This window comes from Astyanax mexicanus, chromosome 1, assembly GCF_023375975.1.
Source record: "Astyanax mexicanus isolate ESR-SI-001 chromosome 1, AstMex3_surface, whole genome shotgun sequence".
NCBI lineage: Eukaryota > Metazoa > Chordata > Actinopteri > Characiformes > Acestrorhamphidae > Astyanax > Astyanax mexicanus.
In genome coordinates, this window is record NC_064408.1 from 48,658,307 (window position 1) to 48,682,522 (window position 24,216).

The window sequence follows — 24,216 nt, forward strand, 5'->3', positions numbered from 1 at the left end:
AAAAACACCAGGGAAGAAACACAGAGAAGCCGGGTCACGTGAGAATAACAGACATGAGAATAGACAGAAAACAGGCAAAAGATGTGACAATAAATGTATACGCAACTTATTCTACACACATTCTACTACTTTTACATGTAAAAACTCACAATATGACTTTTGGAATTACACTAATTATATTACACACAAGTGAAAATTGATGTTGACACACATGTAATTACATAATTTGTACAGCTGTAATAAATCTATACCAATATTTACTTCACCAGTAATTACACTGTTATTATATGATATGTTAATGTGTAACTACACAGTTATTACACACATTGTAAAGTGGAAACACTGACTTTGTAATTCCACTCACTGGCCACTTTATTAGAAATACCGTCCACTTCCACTCACTGGCCACTTTATTAGAAACCCCTACCTTATACTTCCACTCACTTGCCACTTTATTAGAAATACCATCCACTTCCACTCACTGGCCACTTTATTAGAAACACCTTCCTATTACCATCCCTCACTGGCTACTAAAACTTGTATATAAAAACAATGTATATGACACTAAGTGGCCACCTTATTAGAAACTCCCCCTTCATATTTTAATTCACTGGACACTTTATTAGATGCACCTACCATATTTGTCCACTCACTGGCCACTTTACTAGAAACCACCTACCACTTTGAGTGATATCAACCTAATTTTACTTTTACATTCAATGTAGTAAAACCCTTTCTTCCAAACAGTTTAACTCGTTAGTCTACAGAACATTGATTTAAAATGCTTTAAGGGGCAACAGTATGTTTTTGGAAGATGTGAGATGAGCCTTTAGGTTTTATTAGGTTTAGGCATCTCTACCCGAAACAAACAAAAAATAAATCTAACACTTTACAATCAGGGTACATTGATTAAGAATACTTGAAAGAATGTCTAAATAAAAACTTAGTAATGCTTAACAATATTTTAACTTATTATCAATTAATAAGTTAAGATATTATTTAACATTGTTTACTACTGTTGTAGGTAAAATGCTACCAAAAAGTATACATTTGTTGAAGGTGTACAGTAATTATGAAAGCTGATCATGTCTGAGGTTCAATTGGTATCTAATGTTACGAGTCCTTGCTGCATTTTCACAGGAGCAGAGGTGGCTCAGTGGTGAGAGCACCTGGTTATTGATGGCAGGGTTGGGTTGTGGGATGGTTTAATACTCGGGTTTGGTGGGATATTCCAGTTGGGCCCTTAAACAAGGTCCTCAAACAGTATACTGTATATATGGGTGTCCAACACAAGAATGACCAATGAGGTTTTTGTCTCTTGAAAGCTGATCTCCTTCTGGGAAGATTCTTTCCTTTTTATTGAAGATAACAGATTCTGCTGAAGTTCTCTGGAGCTCCAGAGCCATATAAATAACTCTATGTGCCAGACTAATATATTCAATAATTCTTTCTCATCTCTCCTGTAATTACATTTGATTGCGGCATGGTGAGAAGCTCGTTGAAACCTTTAACTTACTTCACGTTGCTGGAAAGGTTACATTTAATCAACAGGTTGAATCACTATCTACGTTTTCACACAGGGCCAGGTGGTGTTGCAGAACTTCTTTCCTTCAATAACTGAAATGATTATTTAAATGCCATATTTTGTCTTTTCTTTGAGATGTTTTTGTTTTGTGTTTTATTGTATTTGAAGATACAAAATTCAACAAAAATGAAAAAAAAAACAAAAAAAACAAATCAGACTGCATCTGTTGGCATGAGAAATTGAAAAGCCCACAGTCAATCATTGTATCTGTGTTCTTTAGGTTATATAAAGCCAATCCAACTCAAATACTGTATTTCTTAAATTGTTCTTTGTTGACTGGTTAAAATGTTTTGTAATTGGTCCAAAAGTCTGAATCATCTTGAAAATTCAAACCTGAGCAAAAATACAGTGCGAAAAAACAGAAAACAGAGCAAAAGGGGGACTAGGTACCTATGAGAAGCAGCAGATCCTGCTCAAACTCCAGCCCAAAATATCCATTCAAAGACAGAAACTGCTGAGTACTAAAAAAGCTACAGGAAGTCCAATACATACATCTCTGAAAAAAAATAAGAGACCACTTATAAATGATGAGTTTCTTTGATTTTTCCAAATTAAAAACCTCTACAATATAATCAAGAGGACGAGGACAAGCCATCAAACCAAGCTGAACTGCTTGAAGTTTTTCACCAGAGTGGCATAAAGTTATCCAAAAGTAGTGTGTAAGACTGGTGGAGGAGAACATGCCAAAATGCATGAAAACTGTGATTAAAACCAGGGTTATTCTATCAAATATTGATTTCTGAACTCTTAAAACTTTATAAATAAATATGAACTTGTTTTCTTTGCATTATTTAAGGTCTGAAAGCTCTGCATTTTTTTTTTGTTATTTCAGACATTTTCTGAAAATAAATGCTCTAAATGACAATATTTTTGTTTGTAATTTGGGAGAAATGTTGTCTGTAGTTTATAGAATAAAACAACAATGTTTATTTTACTTAAAGATAAACCTATAAAAAGCAAAATCAGAGAAAACTGATTCAGAAAATGAAGTGGTCTCTTAATTTGTTTCCAGCGTTGTATAGATGAATCAACAGATGGGCTACAGTTTCTCACCAGCCACCAGTCAGGTGGAGCTAGGTATTTATAATAAAGTGCCCGGTGGCTGTAGTATGTGGCGAGCTCAGGGTAATTTACAGGCAGTGATGGTTTTCAGATGTATGACAATGCACCGCATGTTCTAGGCACTTGGGGCTGAGAGTGCATGTGGTTTTCACTTCTGAAATCCGCTGGGCCGTAACGTGTCCTGCGATCCGGCCTGTCCTGTTCCCATCCTCACAGCTGCGGATGGTACGAGCTCCGTTATTTACAGTTCAGGATTTGTGCGGCTGGGGCAATAAAAGGCAATAAATCTCCCTGCATGCCGTCTCTCCATGAAGCCGTGCTACAAAAGCTCAGCAGCGGAAAACTTTACAGAGCCTGCGCTCTCGTCCCGCACAGAAAATATTTTCATTCCTGACAGAAGAAGAGGATGCTGCGTCCGGCCAGAGGATCATTTGCCCCATGCTGCCAGGACGCAGTGCACACATACACACACACACACAGTCTCTCTACTGTTTCGTGAAGCTGAGTTTCGGCTGACCGGACATGAGGGGCTTGTGCTCTCTTCTCTTCTTTGCTCCCTAGAAGACAACTATCCCAACTCATACAGAATTCTGCAAAAATACAGACAGAAGTCAAACGCTTGCGATAAAAAAATAGATAAGGCTTTAATTCAAGGAGAAAACGAGAATGTAGCCGTAATATAGGCGATGCTCAAAACCAGAAAGATAATAGAGAAATCAGAGCCAAAATACAGTCTGAAAAAAATAAAAGTCAAACAAGAAAGGAAAAAGGGTGAATACACGGAACTACAATCAGAAAGAGAACGCTTAGTATTTCGCTGGATTAACAGAGGCAATACTTCGCAAAAGACAATACATATATAAACACAGCTAAAGTCCATTCTAGAATTCCGGGGATGATGAGCATGAGAATACAAGTCCGAACATTATGATATTGTCAGGTGCATGCTGGGGATTGTAGTTCTGGAGAGGGGCATGTCCACTGATGGGAAGGGGAAAGCCACTACAAGTTAGGAACTACAATGTCAGTATCAGGCGTGACAAACCCATACAAATCATTGATGTACATCAATGTTTAACACTTTGGAATCCCTTAAAATACATAATGATCATTTTCATTTATTTTATTTACAATCAGGCCTACAGTAAAGTGCCATGTGTCCCTCGAATAGTCTATTTTTAAATATGTGTGAAATAAAGGTAAACATAACTTAAGTATAGTGCCCTTCACCACACCTTCTATGCTTATTTCAAATACTCTATATAAAAAAATCTCTATTACTTCTATAAACAACACTTTCTTGAAGCACATACAATATTCTGTATTATTCTGCATTAATGTCTGAACCAATTTAACAAACTAACGTGAGAAACATAGCTAATGAAACATGTACATTTTTATTTATTTCCCACAACAGTTGATTAACCCTATTAAACGTTTCTCACAGCATTAAAAGCGAGTTTGAAATATGCCACAAGTCAGAATTATTTATCATTTGAATGACCACATTTTGTGAATTTGCTTAACATCTACTGGTCTTTTATCTTATACTTAATTTTATACTGGTTACATGTAAGAATAAGTCATTAGAAAAGTTATTTGCTAAATATATTGAAACATTTACCTGAATTTTTACATAGTAAGTTTTAGTGGAATTATTTTGTGAACAAAAAGTGTTAAACAGACCAGAATATGTTTTATACTTTACACATTCATTTAGAAGCAACATTTAGCTTTGAGGATAGATCGGGAGGTGCTGAACAACAGTTGCTGCTTTTTCTAGAGCTGCTTTTTTGTCTTTGAATTGTTTAATTGTCTTTAAAAAAATAATAAAAAATAATATACATAAAGAAAAACACTGAACAAGGAACAAGAAACAGATGCATATTACGTACAAGAACCAACCAATTAACACTGTAGACAAAGGATCTTAGAAATACACACACAAGCCGGGAAAGGGAACAGGTAACCTGGGGACTGATAACGAGGGGCGGAGCTACATATGAACACAGGTGACAACAGTTAAGGTGGAGACAGAGCTACAGATGAACACAGACACACATGGAGCACATGGGGAAATGACAGGCATGAGGAAGTGAAAGGTAAACAAAAACAGGGTAAAGATGTGACATGAATATTTAAGCACTGCTGCGTTTCTAAATACTTGTTAAACTTCATAAAAAAAGAAAGTAATTAAACATATCAGAGAATTCAAGATTAAAACAAAAAAAAAACACTTTACTAGATTTGTTAGCCATGCTAGTCAGTAACATTGTCTCCTGAAAACACAGACTCAGTGGCATTTTCCACTCTTGTCCATCCAGCAGTTGCAAGCTGACCAAAAGCTGAAGGAACATAAAGAGATCTAAATGTCAGCAGGGAGCAGGGGCACATTCCCCGCCCCGTGTCCTCAGACCACTCACCCAGAACAAGGAGCACTCGCTGGACAATGCTGAGCACTGCAGGGGGCCCTGTGGAGAAATCTCCATCTATTTCAGAATGCCTCGCCTGCAAGTTTGGAAGCAGTGTTGTCAGGAATAATCCACAGGGTGACTGTCAGGGTAAACTGTCTAAAGTATAAGAGAAATAACATTAACAATAACACAATAACAAGACAAATCTTACAGACTGAAGTATTATATATAATAAATAGTAAGAAAGGGATCTTATGTAAAGATTTAATGAAAATTAAGAGGTGTCAAGGTTTTATAAAGGCAGCAGCTGCAGGCTTGAATCGTCATATGGAACAGAAACCGATGCACAAGACAATATTCAGAACCCTGAAGAATGTTTGATATTGTAGGAATCAGCTTCAGCTCTGTTATGTTGAATGGTTTTCTCAAAGAAACTGCTTTTTCCGCTCCTTCCACAGCAATTCTACTCTACTGGATTAAGGTCAGAACCTTTACATGGTAATGGCAAAACATTGATTTAATTTCTCTTTAACCATTCTTTGGTAGAATGACTTGCATGCATAGGGTCATTGTCCTGCTGCATGACCCACATTATCCTGAAGTTCAGCTTATGCATGAAGCATAAAGTGCTTTTCTTGCTTCCATGTGAGTTTTTATCTACTATCTAGTAAATCTAAATCTAGTGATGTTTTAGGTCACATTTATGTAGAAAAATGGAAAATAGATAAAAACTAGCAAATAAACCTTCACGCTAAAATGTCACCACAATGTCCTGAAAAACATGGTGGAATGTCCTGGAAAAAAATGATTTACAACATAGTTGTAGCAATACTAAAATAAAGTTTTTTGTGAGAAAAATGTTTAAGTGTCAAATTGTATATGAGACCGATTATGGTCATTCATTCTAAAATAAGCAAATTAATCTTACACAATTACAAAGCTTGGTAAGACAAAAAATCGAATCAGAGAAAAAAATCTAATTTATTGTCTTGAAATGAGATAATTGCAAATAATATGATCATTTTATTATTTTATTATTATTATTTTTTCAGTCTAGAGTACACTTTTTAAACTGTAGTTCGCTAATAAGAACTTTTTATACTGATGCTAAATTCAGTCTAGCTGCAGCGTGCGCTCCTTAAAGTACTCCTGAAGCCGCCAGTGGAGTCCAGCTTAATCCTCCTCTCTCCTGCGTCTACCTGCTGTGGGCAGCCACGCTCTGTTTTGTGTTCTTTTACAGGACGCTGCGTTTCATCCAGGCCGCTGCTGCAGCCGGAGAGCGGCCGGGGAGCGCATGAAAGGCAGAGTTAGTCTTTCAAGGCTAACTCACTACAGCTCCCGTAACCTTACACTCCACATTCCTACACACACACATACACACACACACACACACACACACACAGGCTCTCTCTTTCTGCGATACTGCTATATATCTTTTATTCCTTCTCTCTGTTAAACACACACACACACACACACACACACACAAGATCTATGGGGTGGTACCTGGAGATTTAATGCGGCACACTGTACTATGTGGACTATTTTCTTCCACACCTCCCTCCCACCCACCCTTTTTTTGCTGGAAGGTGATTTCAGGGGGAACATGAAAGATGCATGAGGCAAAGAAAGGTCACCGTCAAAAAAAAAAAAAAAAGATAAATAAATAAAGGGATTTTTTTTGTCAAAGAGAAATAGAGAATGGCGATTTTATTTTATGTTTTATTTATTTATTTGTCTAGGTAAACTGGCTCATGGAAAAACATGCAAAGTTGCCTCTCCCCGCCTTCCTGTGGTTCACCACACAGTAGGATAGAGTTTATTTGAGTTTATTTTTATTTTATTTTATCTTTCTGCAAATTATCTGGAGACAAAATTAGACATAGGTACACCTTTTAGGCACAATATACTATAACAGACATCCCACTTCTACTGTGACTTCCGTGATCATAACACATTTTGACTGCAACTCGCAGATACCCGCAAATCATCTACAATCTTAGATGAAAAAAATCCAATTTCAGGCTTGTTTGTGCACTTTTTGAAAAACAGTCTGTTTTTCTCAGTAGAATTTTTTATGTGCTTTGTGGGCTGGATTTAACTTGAAGGCTCAGGGCTCTATCTTACACCTTGCACAAGGCACATTGCAATGCTCATTGCTATCTTACACCCTGCAAACAGTGTATTTTCACTTTGAAGAATCTAAAGTCATCGCCAAAGTTAGAGTGCATCTGGCTCTCAAAGGAAACGACAAGAGAAATGCTGATGGGTTTATTATACATTACGCCCAAAACACACCCCTAATCATTTAAGAGAATTATACATGCCTTTGCCAAGTTTTGAGCCATGCAGAAATATTATATAAAAGACAGATATATTTATTTTTTTATTCTCACAATACCAAAACCTAAATTAGGCTGTGTGGATCGATGTTGACAACTCGCCTATAGATCATTAAAATAGGACCCTCAATGTCTGTTTTCCTGGGCCAGGAAATCCATTCGGTTTAGAGTTCAAACTGCAGAATAAATATCTAATAATATTGTTGTTGTTAAGGTTGCTCTTTTATGGGATTTTTATGTGTATGTGTGTGTGTGTGTGTAACATTACAAAGCGTAGTCAGACGCACGCGGTAAAAAACTAGATGAGGCTTTAATTAAAGGGGCAAAAACATAGAGAGTAGTCGTAATACATGCGAGGGTCAGAACCCGCGAGACAGTACACCAATACATTAGAGCCAAATTACTAGACAAAAGAGTAAACCTGGAGATAAAATACAGAAAACCAAAATATTGCAGAGATATTTCAGTGTATTAAAAAAAACAAGACTTTGATAATTGTTGCGACTAATAAATTTCAACACTTGTGTAGTGGATTAACCAGAGGATTTCTTCATTGCTTGGACACAAACACACACTACCCCCACTTTATGGTCTATAAGGAACTTCAACCCCCAGAACACTCTAAAAGCCTTGGAGTTATCTTTTTCAAACAGCCTTAAATTTCAAAATGACATTTCCTGACTATTTCTTCACTCAGCCTCGCTCGAGAACCCTAAATGCAAGTCAGGGTAAACATTTTTAAATTCTTTTTTGACATTCCTTCAGACGCTGTCAGTCGTAAATCTGGATTTAGGACCGTTAATGTTTAAACATCTGGAACTGTGCACAATTGTGGTTTTGCCAACAGCACAATCACCAGGACAAGGACGGGACTACGGGACTTGAGAGAGGGTTCAAAACTTAATGAATGCCTTGGAAATTGTAAATTCACCAAATATATTATACCAATTTAGGGGTTTGTGCTTTCTGCAACCACTTAGAAATAAGATTCATGAAGTTAAAATGAATGCTCTTAGCTTGGAAATTACATTCCCAACACCAACTTCACCAACTTCCCCCACGGTCGTAAATTCCGACGACAGCCGCTTATCTAAACACTCAGCAGAGAAGAGGAATTTCTCACTGAGAAGATTTTGCTTAAAATACATATATATTGACTATATAAAAAAGGTGTTTTATAGAATGTTTACTAGATAATGGTATATGTGTTTGGATGTGTCCTGATTAAATTCTCCTACACATTCAAGTCTGAATCAACAAGGTTTAACTAGCATTTGATAATTTAGCTTTATTTGGTTATCAGTGGTTTAACCATGTATTATCTTTTAAGTGATTTAATTGGGTTTAAATAATAACATGACTCTTGATCTCTTTCTGACAGAGTACCATCCATCATTGTATTTCTAAGATTATCTTGAGTATTACAAAACTGTTTGTGGGCAATATATATATATTACATTTATTGTGATTCAATTGTAAGATTGTGTTTCCTGAATTTATCATCACAAACTGATATGCTGAAAAATGTATTTTGATCCACTGTTTAATTGAGTTTTCTTTTGGTTTGATCTATTAGAAAAATTCTGAAGCATGCTGACCATGTGAGCGAGGGGGGGTTTTATGGCCCTTTGTGAATCCCCACCAAAGTTTGAAATTGCTCCTAGACCAATCAAAACACAGACACTTGGGCCACAGGGCCAATCATAGCTCGAAGGCCAAACAGGCCACAGAGTCTAATAGTTAAACTCAGTTGCCAGTTTTAGAGTTTCCAGTAGAGTTGGGAGGAGTTGGAGGAGAAGCAGTTGGAGTTAGAGAAGGAGTGGAAGAAGATGAGTTGAGGAAAACAGTTAGAGGAGAGAGGTTAGGGAGGGCCTAGAGATGGAGACTGTTAGTGTAGTCATCTTAAGTTAAGTTTTCTTAGACTAGTGCATTTAATCTTCAAGTATATTAATATTAGCTATCCTAGTTAAATAACTAGGCTATTTTATGATCTACGGAGTTCTCCTGCTTGCCAAGATAGTTAATATAGTTCAGTAAACCAACTAGACCAACCGACGGATCACCGAGAGAGTACGCCAGCCGATCCAGCTCCAGGGAAGGCCTTCCCTGTGCAGAGACTAAAGTGGGTGTCGACCAGGTGCGCCGCTGGCCCATAAGAGCACCATCTTTACCCTGCGGATGGGTCCACACCGGACCTTCTAGGGGTGCAGGATGTCAGCCGAACAAGAGGTTTAAACAGCGGACCGAACCGATGGGGACCCCCCTTTGTAGACGTCTCAGAGTAAGGCAGTTTGGGTATTTCTCTCAGTAATTGGTGTTTTGGTTGGTCAAGTCTAGTTTGGTTATTGTTCTTAACTCTCTTCTTAGTATAGATTAATTTTTAGTTATTTGGCGAAAGGGATGATCTTTGTAGGCCGTAAAATATCTTACTTATCTACTTATTTTAGTGTTCTCATTTGATTAGTTTGACCTCATTACATTTAGACCCTTATTTAGAAATATTCACTTAATAGTTCTATTAATCTTTATTCCTTTCATACCAGTATTATAACGTGTTTGTTCTTTTATTTCTCATTTATTATTCTACACTATGATTTGATATCTAATGGCTACATTATGACTTTTTAATGAATTATTTACTCATATCTGTGTGATTTAATAAAATATTTTTATTTTACAAAACCTGTAATTTCAGTGTGTTTTTCTGGATAACTTGGTTATGAAAATTTCTGTCACCTGTAGAAACCACACCCTGAGATGTCTTGTGTTATTAATTAATTTGATTAATTAATTTATTAATTAATCTAATTAAATTAATTTAATAACTGGCGCCCAATTAAAAATATTTCAACATCTCAATTAGCACCAGGTATTAAACCACTGAGCCCGCTACATAATTGGCTCGCCAACGTGGGGCAGGATTATTATTGGCTCTCCGCCGCGAGACCAGAATATATACACATTTCATAACCAGTTCCAGAAAATAGCGCTGTAAGTTGCAGAATAAAGTGTATTTTGTTGTTATTATTAAATGCGTTAGCTGCTGGCTAGCTGGCCTAGTTGGAGTTAACTGCATAAACCTAGCGTGTTAGAAACACACGCACATGTTCTACACGTGTTTTTGTTTACAATTCAGGACTGGCCAGTCCCCTGTGTGTGTGTGTGGTATGCGAGCGCTCTTGAAAACATTACGCTTATTTGTAAAATAAGCTTGGTTGACACACCGCCGTGTGTGGGTAACCTTAAACCCGGGTGTATATACGTGTATATACGTGTGTACTTACATAAAGTTCGAACTGTTTCCGGTAAAATAGACATATTTTGCCAGTGTTGATCTGATAAGGCCTTCGCGCAGCTTTGAGTCGCGGATCTCCGGCTCATCGACTCCGCGCTCCAGTTAAAACTGCCGGTTTTTGCGCGAAATCCGTAAAATCCTGCAGTACTGGACACTTCCACGTGCGTAAAAGAGTAGCTAACTTTTACGTAACACCACCCTGAGTGGCAGGAAGTCTATTGTGTGCGTGATTAAACTAACCACGCCAGGATGTAAATCCTCTTTGCTCATCTTGTGAAGTGTGTTGCTGCTGTGTTAAACTTTAGGACAGCCGTGCCCTTCTCCTCTGCTATTCACAGTCGACTGAGTCAGTCAAATCTGCTGACCAGGTCCCAGACCCAAGGGGCGGTCCTTAACGTGGCATCATCAGTGGGCGTGACCACTCCCACCAGTCGGCCTCTGCCACCATCTGGTGGACAGCCTGACTATTTACACTCAAAATCAAAGGGTGTTTTACTACCCCTCACCACTAGGGGGGGTACACTGCCACATCGCCATCTGGTGTTTGATTTGGGTAACTGCATACAGTGCAGAAAGGTGCATTTCATTTGTTTGACCACCAGAGGGAGCCACTTAGCCATATAGCTGTGTCGCCACCTGGTGTTGTACTTGTGTAATTGCTATCATCCTGTAGAGTGCATTTAGAGTTTCTGTCGCCAGAGGGTGCCAATTTCAAACAAACTTTTTGTTAAGTTAATAAAGGGAATTTGCATTGTGGTGGGGTTAAATGGTTTGTAAATAAGTAAACAAATAACTGCATTCATTTAATCGGTTAATATTAAATAGTTAAATTTAAGTTTCAGGTCTGCTCTCTCAAACATTACTCTTTATGTTACATTGAACCAAGCTAAATAGCTATCTCCATTGAGTAACTAATCACAACATAAAATAATTAACTGGTCATTTTAATCAATTTGATTAAGTAAAGTTAATTAAATTTTTGTTAATTAATTATTTTCAATTTAATTCAACCATCTTCAAATAAATTAAGCTTAATTATTGATCGATTAAGATCAATTATTAATAACTGATTGAAATTAATTAATTAATTAACCATTAAAAAAAAAAAAAAAAAAAAAAAAAAAAAAAAAAAAAAAATCTATCCAGTTATCAGTTACTCAACCATATACCCAGCACACCTGTGCTTAATACATAGTTAAATTCTCCCATCCTGTACATAGTTAATAACTCTACCCATATTTAGATTTAGACATTGTGTATAGTGCCCTACAGTTATTAAACTGTTCACTAGCATCACTGACAACAAATCTAACTATTCTTTTAAAATTAATCTACTAATTGTAACCTTAGGTCGCCCACTTTTAACAGATTTTCTTCTTAGAAAAGGCACAATGCTAATTGACTCGAACATAAAATAAACTTGTTTGTCATCAAAATTGTTTGATTCCACGTGCTTTACGTAAATCAAAATGTGTGCCACCGAAAAAGCTCTTTTAGAGCTTACAGCTGGTTTACCCCCAGGACTTACTGTCCCAGTCCAACAAACGGACAGTGGGGGTCTCCATGCACTAATTGCCAAAAGCCTCAATGAGTGTGTATCTAAAATCCTTGAGGGCAAGCAACAAGTGGATCCGATTTCTCTAATACTGTGGAAACAACTGCTGTTGTCACAGGATCAACTTGCTGCTTCCTCCAAAACCATTCAAAATCTCCAAGCAGAGATTGTGACTTTAAATGATAGAGTTGCAGACCTAGAGAACAAAACTGTACAGTCTGAAATTAACCAAAGAGACCTCAAAACCGAAGTGCAGCTGCTTCAAAAGGAAGCCAACATAGCTACCCAACTTGCAGCTCAGTCACAGGAAAAACTAAAACATGCCATTGCAAGACAGGTTGAGCTACAAACTGAATTAGCACATGCTAACAATGCAGTCAAATTAACTCGAGACCAAACAGAGTTAACATTTGAGCTGATGATGGAGGGAGACTCCCCCATCAATCCAGCTGGTAAATCAGGAACCCCTGGGGTTCCGGATCCTAAGCAACAACCATCCACAAATACAATCCCTCTAGTCTCCCTTAAAGGTGCTGAAGCGCCAGTAGAACCAAGGTTCACTCAGCGTTCCCAGCCACATGGGACCTCTGCGCAACCTCAAGCACCCTCTGATAGAGATTTGGACAAAATTGCGCGTAACATCCCACGCTTTGAACCAGAACCGGACGGTTCTAATGATGTCCACCAGTATCTTCGCGACATTGACTTCTTCTTACGCCGTTTCCCCAAGGCCACGGTAAATGATAAAATCTACCTCATTAAGGTGTCCTCTAGTCGGGAAGTTGGACGTTTCATTGAGCGCCAACCACCCCAGGTTAAGAGAGATTATCCTGCTCTTTGCAAGGCTTTGGAGAATGAGTTCTCCAACCACCTTGTTCAAACCGGCCTTGCTGCAGCTCTTGCAATTAAGCAGAGACGCCAGGAAACACCCCTACAGTACTATCACCGCCTCAGGCTAGCTTATTTCGGCTATAGAAATGAGCCTGGAATGGAGGAAGAGGAAGTTTTCAAAACATTGTTCGTGAGAAACCTCCATCCCTCCACCAGTCGCTCTTTTGGAGTCGCAGCCTGCCCTCGTACGCTAACAAGCCGGCAGCTGCGTGATTTGGCTCTTAGAGGATTTGCTAAGTTCCAACAAAACATTAATAAAAAATCAGAGTCAAATGACATCCTGATAATTAATGAGCAGTCCTCCCACGTCAAGCAAAAAGGGGCACACAAGGCTCCAATGCCACCTAAGACCCAGTTAAACCACAAAAACCAGAGAGTGTTCCACTCTTGGCGTCGCTCGTCCCTACATTGGGCCAAGCAAAGTGACCAAAAGCCCTCCTATCGAAGGAAAGGTAGGATAAAGCGCAGTTGGAATGGCAAACACTCACAGCACCATGTTCGAGCACAGAGCTCCAGCAAACTTCAATCTCCGCTCAGGAGAAAGAGCCCAAAGCACCACAAACATTGGTGTCCACCTAAAGGGCACAAGCATGAGACATATCCAACTAACCTGAGCACTAAAGACGGCAGTCTGCTCAGACAATTTCGTGACGAAATACGCAAGCAGGACAATGCTGAATCTGAATTCTTGCCAATTGTCCATGCTCCAGATCAACCTGCTTGGGGGGGTGCGAAATCCATCCACTCCAATGCAGCCTTGGTTGTACAGCCAGACGCTGAAGACAACCACACTGAGGAAGCTCCTTCCCTCAGCCTGGAGGATCCACCACCTAAACAATTCTTGGGTTTCTTAACCAAGAAAGGTCCAACACCAAAATTCTACCTAGCCACCTGGCTGGAAGATGTGTTCGGGTATGAAGCTCTTTTGGACACGGGGTCAGACATTTCTTTAATGTCAAATTCACTTTTTGACCAGGTGAGGGCGACAGCCCGCCGAAACAACAAAAAGATACCTCTGAAAAAGTGTGCTCTTCACCTTCAACCATATTCGCACACTGGTATCACTCTGCATTCTGCAGCCCTGGTGCACGTTGCCATCGGTCCAATGAGCCTCACCCATCCAATTCACATTTCTCCATTGGAGAACGTCCCATTGCTCTTTGGCAAAGACCTCCTTGACCGGTTCAAACCATTGATTGACTTTCAGCATCGTAGAATCTGGGCACAGGTTTGCGAACCCCTGCCCTGTCCTAAGGCACAGGATAGAGTTCAATGCTATCATGTTGCTAGCAACATTGAGCCACACAAGCTCATTGAACCTTCAAATTCCACGGGAATCAATGAGAAGCTCACTGTCAGGGTTCTGAAACCACCATCCTCAGAATCCCCTACCATGATTCTAAAACAAAACACCTGTTCATGGGCATTGACTCCCTCTACGGCTGTAGATGAGTACAACCCAAAAGCTGGAAAGTCATTCACTCTTAACACAACGGTCAACGGTGAAATCTTTGTTCCATGGGCTGACAAGTCAGCTGTTCACAGAACACCTGCAGGTTCCTTGCCACGGACTAACTGTGATCCTCTGTTCGTGCACCAAAAGGATTGTTCTCTTCTTGTTCCTGCACCAGTGGTTCCAGACAAACACAGTCCCTTGGATACTTATGAAGGTAAAAACATTCCCACCATCTACACAGATGGATGTGCTTTTCGGAATGCTCAAATCAAATGGAAAGTTGACATGACAATTGGTGCATGTGACAACACTTCTTTCAGAACACTGGCATTTCACCTTGATCCACCTGCCACTTACTGTGCGTCTTTCAGGATGCTCAAGGGCCTGTTTGTTTATGCCCCAGATACACACGCTTCATCTTCATTCGTGGTGCCTCAGAGCCATGGGGGGGAGAGCCTAGCCCAGGCCCTCGATCACCCATGGGTGGACCACAAAATGATGGGGAAAACACACCGAGCATTCCCACAATCGACATATCTGCCACTTGTTGGAAAAAGGCTAGTGTGTTTTCAGCCCCAATCTTCAGAAGATCTGTGTGGTGTATGGCCAATTCCACAAATGGATTGGGTTGAAAGACTCATGAAATTTGTTCGAAGGAACAAACATCTCATCACTGTGGCAGGTGCATTTGCCAGATGGGGGGGACGTCCCCCAGACCCTATTGAAATGGCTCAGGCCACAACTTTTTTGCTGAACCACACTTTCTCAGGTGTTGGTATATCTCACCGTTCTAGCGGTGAACTGCGGAAACACCCAAAACTGGGAAAAAGCACGCTTGGATACCAACCATTGTGCTACACTGCTGACAAGCTACTGGTGAGGTCCCAGCACAGCACTGGCAAAACAATTCGCGAGCTCAGGTCTCATTGGTTTGGTCCTCATGCAGGGGCAGACAAACTGCCTCGCATCTGGAACCAAATCCCGCATCGTCAGTGTTTTATTAAACTGATTCTCAAACAAGTTCACTGTAACCCAATTAAACTATGCAAAAGCCCCATGGGACAAGTCGGGACCAATAATGCCCTAGGTTAAATCATAATACTGGGCCAAATACTTAGACACACTGAGTGTTCATTGTCCACCATTTTCTGGCCTGACGCAATTGTTAAATTGAGAACGTACCACACATTCACTGTCTGGAACTCACCTATCCAAGTAGCATAACTCACAACAAATTGGATATTTTGTTAAACCTAGTGTTTGAATCACCATTTCAAACCATTAGCATAGCAGTATAATAAATACATGGAGAAGGGGGGGTGCCAATTTTTTTTTTTTCTCTTCTCTTCAGGTGCCCAAAACATATCGTCGCTGTCCGATGAAAAACACGTATCTCCAGTTTTTGCGTTTTTTACTTTTTTTCATGTGTTGAATGTGGGAATGCATCTCTACCTATCCATACAAGTGAAGATGAAAATGACCAATCAAAAGTCTGAAAAATCGCTCATCTGTTTTCCGCGTATCTCCATTGGCTGCTAGACCTGTCTGTCAAACCGCGTATCTCCTCCTCCCAACCCCCGCCACCTCTCTCTGTGGACGTGAAGAAAGTTGTTCTCCGGCAGCGTAGCTCAAACACTCAAGGTAAGAATTAAACTGTATCTGTTTTAACTAGTCGCTAACACGTGTAAATATGTGTCACAGTTCTATGTTACTTCATTTGAGCAGTGTTTATTACAGATTTTCGTTCGTAATAAGGTTAACTTGCTTAAAGGCTAGTCAGCTAAGTTAACTAGCTAGCTAGCTAGTTGTCTAAAACACACATTAGCTAGCTAGCTAACTAGTAGAGGGTCAGGCAGTTAACGTTATGTTTTGTGTGAAATCTGTCTCTTTCAGACCAGAAATGTCTCTCTCATTGAAAGAGCTATGTGCACTGGTAAATGTACCGTATGATAGGACACTGGAGGAAAAGGTGTTTAGTGAGGAAGATGAGGAAGACGAGGAAGAGGGTGAGGCTGTAAGGCAAGAAGAAGTCGTGTTAGGATGCATTGAGTCCTCTTGTGAGGAGCAAGGTTTATGGAAAATGTGTATTAACATTAAGTCAGACAGAGTAAAGATTTCAGAATTTAAGTTTTTACTCTTCAAAACAAAGCCTGAATTCGGTCAACTATTGCAGGCACTGTTACAATATTTTCTTTTCTTTTTATTGAAGATGCACTTTGCCCCAGAAATATCTCTGGACAAGAACAGGCCACTGAGGATGTGCAAGATCAGGTGGAACATAATGAATCCGAAAAAGACGGTATGTGTCTGAAAAACACACAGAGGGAGAGAAGTGTGGGTGTGAGAGAGAAAGAGAGACTATTTAACCCATAAAAGTTTAGACCCAGTTTTGAATATTGATACAAAATCCCTAAGATACTTTACCTGAGATATTTACCTGTTTATTTCTTATTACATGAGAAAGGGGGTACATAACTTAATATTTTAAGGTTAAAATTCCAATGTAACATAAATGATAAGAATAATTTAGTAATTTGAATTTTAACATTTTGTTCTAGAAATAATTTCAGAGCTAGTTATATGAAAAGTAAAGGGTTTAGGACACGTAATTATGAGATCTATTGGGCTGAGCACTGGAAATGCAAGAAAGCAAATAGCAAATTTTTCTGTTGTTTTTTTATTAAAGATGCACATTGTTCAAAAAATATCTCTGGACAAGAGGATGCTGCTGATGGACAAGATCAAATGGCACACAATGGATCTGAACTAGTGGGTATGTGTGTGTCTCTCTCTCTCTCTCCCTTTTTCTCTCTCTCACACACACACACACACACACACACACACACACACACACACGGATGGACTTGTTATCCCATAAGAGCTCAGACCCGGTTCTGAATATTGATACAAAATCCCTGAGATACTTACCTGAGATACTTACCTGTTTAAGGTTAAAATTCCAATGTAACATAAATGACAAGACTAATTTCATAACTTGAATTTTAACATTTTGTTCTAGAAATAATTTCAGAGCTAGTTATATGAAAAGTAACACTTTACACTTTAGCGTTTGGGACACTCGTTGTGTTTTTTTTATTTTTATTAAACACTTGAAATGAAGTAAGAATGTTTGTTTGTTTTTTTCCTTCAAGAGGGCAATAAAGAAAATGATGTAGCTGAGGAGGCTTTAGGTGGAGAGTCTCGCATGGGAAGACCAAAAAGGCGGACAAACACAGAGACCTGGAAAGTCAACACTCAGAAAAGGAGAAGAATGATGGGTCAGTCATATCTTGGAAGAAGGCAAAATGAGGAAGTGACGAGGGAAGAAAGAAAAATGGGTAGGCCATGCCAGTCTGTATTTTGTAGGAAATCGAAAAAGCTGCACTGTGAAGCAATACAGGAAGCGGACAGGGAGGCAATTTTTAAATACTTCTGGGAAAAATTAGACTGGAGGGAGAGGAAAATTTATGTTGTGTCACTGGTAGATGTAGGCCCTGTGAGAAGACGACGGACAGGAGAAGAACAGTCAAGGAGGTCAGCATCCATTCTGTGTCACCTTAAAGTGGATGGCAAAAGGACCAGGGTATGTCAGAGCATGTTTCTTTCAACACTAGGGATCAAGCAGTGGTGCTTTCTAAGTTGGGTTGGCCGGAGAGAGCCTGAAAAGATAAAGAAAACCAGCATCAGGAATGAAGAGGTTGAGTTCCTTCAGCAGTTTCTAAAGGACCTTCCTAAGGTTCCATCTCATTACTGCAGATCTTCCTCTACAAAAATGTACTTGGAACCTCTTTTTAAATCCATCAGCCATCTTCATTCTGAATACACCCATGCTTGTGCAGAAAATAATGTCCAGTCTCTTTCAAGACAAGTATTCAGTAGCATTTTTAACCAATTAAATCTCTCGCTGTTTCACCCCAAGAAAGATCAGTGCAATACGTGCTGTTCATATAAAGTTGGAAACATAGATGCTGGCACATGGGAAGAACATTGCAGGAAGAAGGAGTCAGCAAGAGTGAGCAAGCAGGAAGATAAAAACAATGCAACTGAGAAAACAATGGTGGTGTGTATGGATCTGCAGGGTTTACTTCTTTGCCCCAAACTTCAAGCCTCAGCACTCTACTATAAAACCAAGCTTGGTGTCCACAACTTCACAATGTACAACATGGCAACCCATGATGCTACTAATTATTTGTGGCATGAAGGGGAAGGTGGACTCACAGCTAATGAATTTGCTTCATGTATCATCCACTTCCTTGAGGAACACAGCATGCATGATGAATACATCTTATGGAGTGATGGATGCAGCTATCAAAATCGCAACATAGTTTTAAGCAATGCTCTGCTGAAGTTTGCAACTGAGAAGCAAAAGGTCGTTACCCAGAAGTACTTGGAAAAAGGGCATACACAAATGGAATGCGACTCCGTGCACAGCGTGATAGAGAGAAGACTGAGAGACAGAGACATCCATGTTCCAGCCGAGTATGCCACGGTGATCAGAGCAGCACGGTCCAATCCCAGGCCATACAATGTGCAATATGTCAACCACAGTTTCTTCCAGGACTACAGCAAGCTGAAGCTTTGTAAGTCCATCCGTCCTGGCAAAAACCCTGGAGAATCAACTGTGTTTGACCTCCGGGCTATCAGGTATGCTCCATGACATAGATTCTCATCTGTCTCACTCTAGTACGCTCAATTATGTCTCATTGAGTTGCACAAACATAAATAAAAAATTAACAAAACAGACATTCGCGATTAAGATAATGGCAGTTCTTATCACCACCCGACTGATATATCCCTGGTATCATTACTGGTTATATTAAACTGTTGTTATACTTACCTTAGCACTTTGAATGACCGTTGTGTATGAAAGGTGCTATATAAATAAACTTGCCTTGCCTTAGATGCTTACCTGTTATACTTACCATAGATGCTTACCTGTTATACTTACCTGTTATACTTACCTTAGATGCTTACCTGTTATACTTACCATAGATGCTTACCTGTTATACGTACCTGTTATACTTACCTTAGATGCTTACCTGTTATACTTACCTGTTATAAATTTGCACACTTTTTGTGTTTTTTACCATTTGCTCTCTTCCCTCTGTTTTCCTTTGATCTCCTGGCCCCTTTCCCATTCTTACTTTTCACCCTCTTTTTCTCAGGTACAACGTGGATGGTACCATGGACTACAAAACTGTCCATGCAGATGACTGGACACCTTACCTCTCACCCACTCTTAGGAAGAGGAACAGTGACACCACAGTGCTACCACTGTACACATCCAGCCTGAGAATCAAGGCGCTGAAATACAAGCACCTCCAAGAACTTAAGAATTTCATTCCCAAGGACTTTCATGGATTTTATGATTCACTTAACTATGAGTGATATGCATCACCAGTCTGCAGGTTCACTGTTTAATGTGGAGTTGGCTCACGTGTGTACATAAAAAAAAAAAAAAGCCACAGACCATTTTCTTGAGTCTGACTGTGAGTCTCAAAACATGATTTATGTGTTTTCCTAATGATTTCCCACAAGTAATTCAGATTTGTATCCAATATCTACATGGAATTTAGTTATTTATCAAAAAGAGATATAACATTTTATTAGTAGTTGATACAGGTTATTCTATTGAAATGTTTGTTGGTTCGTATGTTTTTTCTTGTACATATCTGAAATTTATATGAGGTTTTTATTAAATGATTGACGTTTCCTCGTACAGTAAATAATAACTTGATTTATAAATTACATTGTCTGTAACTTTTAAATTTGTATTAGTTGAAAGGTATCTAAGTGACATAGTAAAACATTTCTTAATAAATCTATAAATATCTGTCATGTTGTGTTCTTGATGCAGAATAGATTAAAATATAACAAATATTTTACAATGCAGTATTTCTGAATTATATTTCTGAATTATTCAGATTTTAGTGTTAAGAATTGTTCAGTAGGAATTTCCTAGCTAGTTATCTGGCTAAACTGATTTGTGAAAGATGTATGCATTGGTTGATTCCAAAAGGTGGGAGCAGAGGACACCAGGAGCATGCATCCTGCCTCTTTAAAAGGCAGTAAGGTATTGTGCAAAACAATATGTAAACAGTCCAGGTCTTGCTAATATAATCAACTGTTTAAATATGCTGTGTTGGGGAAAACCCGTTTTGTAGAAAAATATTTTCGTAGTTTTTTTTAATGTAATGTTTGGTCTCTTTTGGGGTATGAGGATCAGCTGATCGCGCATTTCCGCGCGTCAGATATTAAACCAGCATGGAAACAATAAGTCACACTAAGGATTCAGTGTGATTTTTAGTCAATAACAGTAATACTAGACTCTGCTCCCGTTAAAACATGATTTATACCGGTAGAGTGTAAGGAGAGCGTTCAAACTGCGCAGCTTGGTGGACGTGACTCTTTGGAATTCACTGTAACGCCCGCGTATGGAACACCCGCGTATGTCCTTTTTGCCGTGTACAAAGCACGTAAGTCCATTTAACATATAAAACTATATAACTTAAGAAATCAAAATAATATATATGAATTTTAGAACTAAATTATATGTAAACAGCGTTATCTGTTGTTTATTTTACCCAATATTATTTAATTAAAAACGTTTTTTGCTTTTCCTGAAAAGTCCGGTTTTTGGAGATACGTGCTTTTCATCGGACAGCGACGATATTTTGTTTCCCTTCTGACTACGTTTGTTCCGCTATATTGTTCTCAATTGTTGACTAAGTAGTGGCTAATTATTGAAGCATACCTTATGGGTAGGTTGTCTTGATAAAGTTATAAGGGAACAAATAGCTAGCAAACTATTTGTGACCCTTTCATATGCTTGTTGCCACCCTATCACATTAAATTAACTATTTTATTCAGAACCAAAAGCCAATAGCTACAACAAAAAAAAAAAAAAACTGATAGATACCTCAAAAGAGAAATTGTATATCCATTAGACCAAAAACTCTGTCAGCGACCTTGTAAGTAGATTGTCTTAAGAAAGCATGACCAACAAGACACCAATTGCATGAAAGATGTACCCTAACATGCTCTGTCTACAGAAATCCACGTTGACATCGACCGATGACCCAACGTCCAGTGGCCCATCGATCGATGGGGGGGGAATGTAGTGGATTAACCAGAGGATTTCTTCATTGCTTGGACACAAACACACACTACCCCCACTTTATGGTCTATAAGGAACTTCAACCCCCAGAACACTCTAAAAGCCTTGGAGTTATCTTTTTCAAACAGCCTTAAATTTCAAAATGACATTTCCTGACTATTTCTTCACTCAGCCTCGCTCGAGAACCCTAAATGCAAGTCAGGGTAAACATTTTTAAATTCTTTTTTGACATTCCTTCAGACGCTGTCAGTCGTAAATCTGGATTTAGGACCGTTAATGTTTAAACATCTGGAACTGTGCACAATTGTGGTTTTGCCAACAGCACAATCACCAGGACAAGGACGGGACTACGGGACTTGAGAGAGGGTTCAAAACTTAATGAATGCCTTGGAAATTGTAAATTCACCAAATATATTATACCAATTTAGGGGTTTGTGCTTTCTGCAACCACTTAGAAATAAGATTCATGAAGTTAAAATGAATGCTCTTAGCTTGGAAATTACATTCCCAACACCAACTTCACCAACTTCCCCCACGGTCGTAAATTCCGACGACAGCCGCTTATCTAAACACTCAGCAGAGAAGAGGAATTTCTCACTGAGAAGATTTTGCTTAAAATACATATATATTGACTATATAAAAAAGGTGTTTTATAGAATGTTTACTAGATAATGGTATATGTGTTTGGATGTGTCCTGATTAAATTCTCCTACACATTCAAGTCTGAATCAACAAGGTTTAACTAGCATTTGATAATTTAGCTTTATTTGGTTATCAGTGGTTTAACCATGTATTATCTTTTAAGTGATTTAATTGGGTTTAAATAATAACATGACTCTTGATCTCTTTCTGACAGAGTACCATCCATCATTGTATTTCTAAGATTATCTTGAGTATTACAAAACTGTTTGTGGGCAATATATATATATTACATTTATTGTGATTCAATTGTAAGATTGTGTTTCCTGAATTTATCATCACAAACTGATATGCTGAAAAATGTATTTTGATCCACTGTTTAATTGAGTTTTCTTTTGGTTTGATCTATTAGAAAAATTCTGAAGCATGCTGACCATGTGAGCGAGGGGGGGTTTTATGGCCCTTTGTGAATCCCCACCAAAGTTTGAAATTGCTCCTAGACCAATCAAAACACAGACACTTGGGCCACAGGGCCAATCATAGCTCGAAGGCCAAACAGGCCACAGAGTCTAATAGTTAAACTCAGTTGCCAGTTTTAGAGTTTCCAGTAGAGTTGGGAGGAGTTGGAGGAGAAGCAGTTGGAGTTAGAGAAGGAGTGGAAGAAGATGAGTTGAGGAAAACAGTTAGAGGAGAGAGGTTAGGGAGGGCCTAGAGATGGAGACTGTTAGTGTAGTCATCTTAAGTTAAGTTTTCTTAGACTAGTGCATTTAATCTTCAAGTATATTAATATTAGCTATCCTAGTTAAATAACTAGGCTATTTTATGATCTACGGAGTTCTCCTGCTTGCCAAGATAGTTAATATAGTTCAGTAAACCAACTAGACCAACCGACGGATCACCGAGAGAGTACGCCAGCCGATCCAGCTCCAGGGAAGGCCTTCCCTGTGCAGAGACTAAAGTGGGTGTCGACCAGGTGCGCCGCTGGCCCATAAGAGCACCATCTTTACCCTGCGGATGGGTCCACACCGGACCTTCTAGGGGTGCAGGATGTCAGCCGAACAAGAGGTTTAAACAGCGGACCGAACCGATGGGGACCCCCCTTTGTAGACGTCTCAGAGTAAGGCAGTTTGGGTATTTCTCTCAGTAATTGGTGTTTTGGTTGGTCAAGTCTAGTTTGGTTATTGTTCTTAACTCTCTTCTTAGTATAGATTAATTTTTAGTTATTTGGCGAAAGGGATGATCTTTGTAGGCCGTAAAATATCTTACTTATCTACTTATTTTAGTGTTCTCATTTGATTAGTTTGACCTCATTACATTTAGACCCTTATTTAGAAATATTCACTTAATAGTTCTATTAATCTTTATTCCTTTCATACCAGTATTATAACGTGTTTGTTCTTTTATTTCTCATTTATTATTCTACACTATGATTTGATATCTAATGGCTACATTATGACTTTTTAATGAATTATTTACTCATATCTGTGTGATTTAATAAAATATTTTTATTTTACAAAACCTGTAATTTCAGTGTGTTTTTCTGGATAACTTGGTTATGAAAATTTCTGTCACCTGTAGAAACCACACCCTGAGATGTCTTGTGTTATTAATTAATTTGATTAATTAATTTATTAATTAATCTAATTAAATTAATTTAATAACTGGCGCCCAATTAAAAATATTTCAACATCTCAATTAGCACCAGGTATTAAACCACTGAGCCCGCTACACTTGTATGTAGAGTGTAAGCTAATGTAGAGCTGTTGAGCTATTATGTGTTAGTGTGCTAAACGAGTCACAAGCTAGTAAGCTAACTACAGTACACTTACAGATGAATAGTAGAAATCTAACTTGTAGAGGCTG

At 38.8% G+C, this 24,216-nt stretch overlaps 1 protein-coding gene and 1 long non-coding RNA gene across 4 annotated transcripts; one reads left to right on the top strand and one right to left on the bottom strand.

Annotated features, from left to right (window-relative positions):
* Nucleotides 1-15,962: 15,962 nt before the first annotated feature.
* LOC111196945 (uncharacterized) lies at nucleotides 15,963-21,061 on the top strand. Of its 3 annotated transcripts, XM_049479398.1 has the most exons (6): nucleotides 15,963-16,238; nucleotides 16,491-16,603; nucleotides 16,807-16,896; nucleotides 17,284-17,370; nucleotides 17,750-19,241; nucleotides 19,763-21,061. In XM_049479398.1, exons 2-6 carry the CDS (start codon nucleotides 16,498-16,500, stop codon nucleotides 19,983-19,985), a joined length of 1,998 nt encoding a protein of 665 aa, XP_049335355.1. In that variant the 5' UTR covers nucleotides 15,963-16,238; nucleotides 16,491-16,497; the 3' UTR covers nucleotides 19,986-21,061. The 3 variants fall into 3 exon arrangements, with proteins under 3 accessions (XP_049335355.1, XP_049335359.1, XP_049335364.1); XM_049479402.1 differs by lacking the exon at nucleotides 16,491-16,603; XM_049479407.1 differs by lacking the exons at nucleotides 16,491-16,603; nucleotides 16,807-16,896.
* On the bottom strand, nucleotides 17,682-19,763 carry LOC125802189 (uncharacterized). Its single transcript, XR_007439177.1, has 2 exons — nucleotides 19,559-19,763; nucleotides 17,682-19,434 (listed from the first exon to the last, which is right to left on the bottom strand). It is a non-coding gene; the product is annotated as an uncharacterized LOC125802189 (long non-coding RNA).
* Nucleotides 21,062-24,216: the final 3,155 nt, after the last annotated feature.

Bases quoted from the DNA above. Each gene is read 5' to 3' on its own strand.
- LOC111196945 (XM_049479398.1), top strand. From the start codon at position 16,498: ATGTCTCTCTCATTGAAAGAGCTATGTGCACTGGTAAATGTACCGTAT. The intron at 16,604-16,806 runs GTGAGGCTGTAA...TTTTTATTGAAG, and splicing joins TGAGGAAGACGAGGAAGAGG to ATGCACTTTGCCCCAGAAAT. The intron at 16,897-17,283 runs GTATGTGTCTGA...TTTTTATTAAAG, and splicing joins TAATGAATCCGAAAAAGACG to ATGCACATTGTTCAAAAAAT.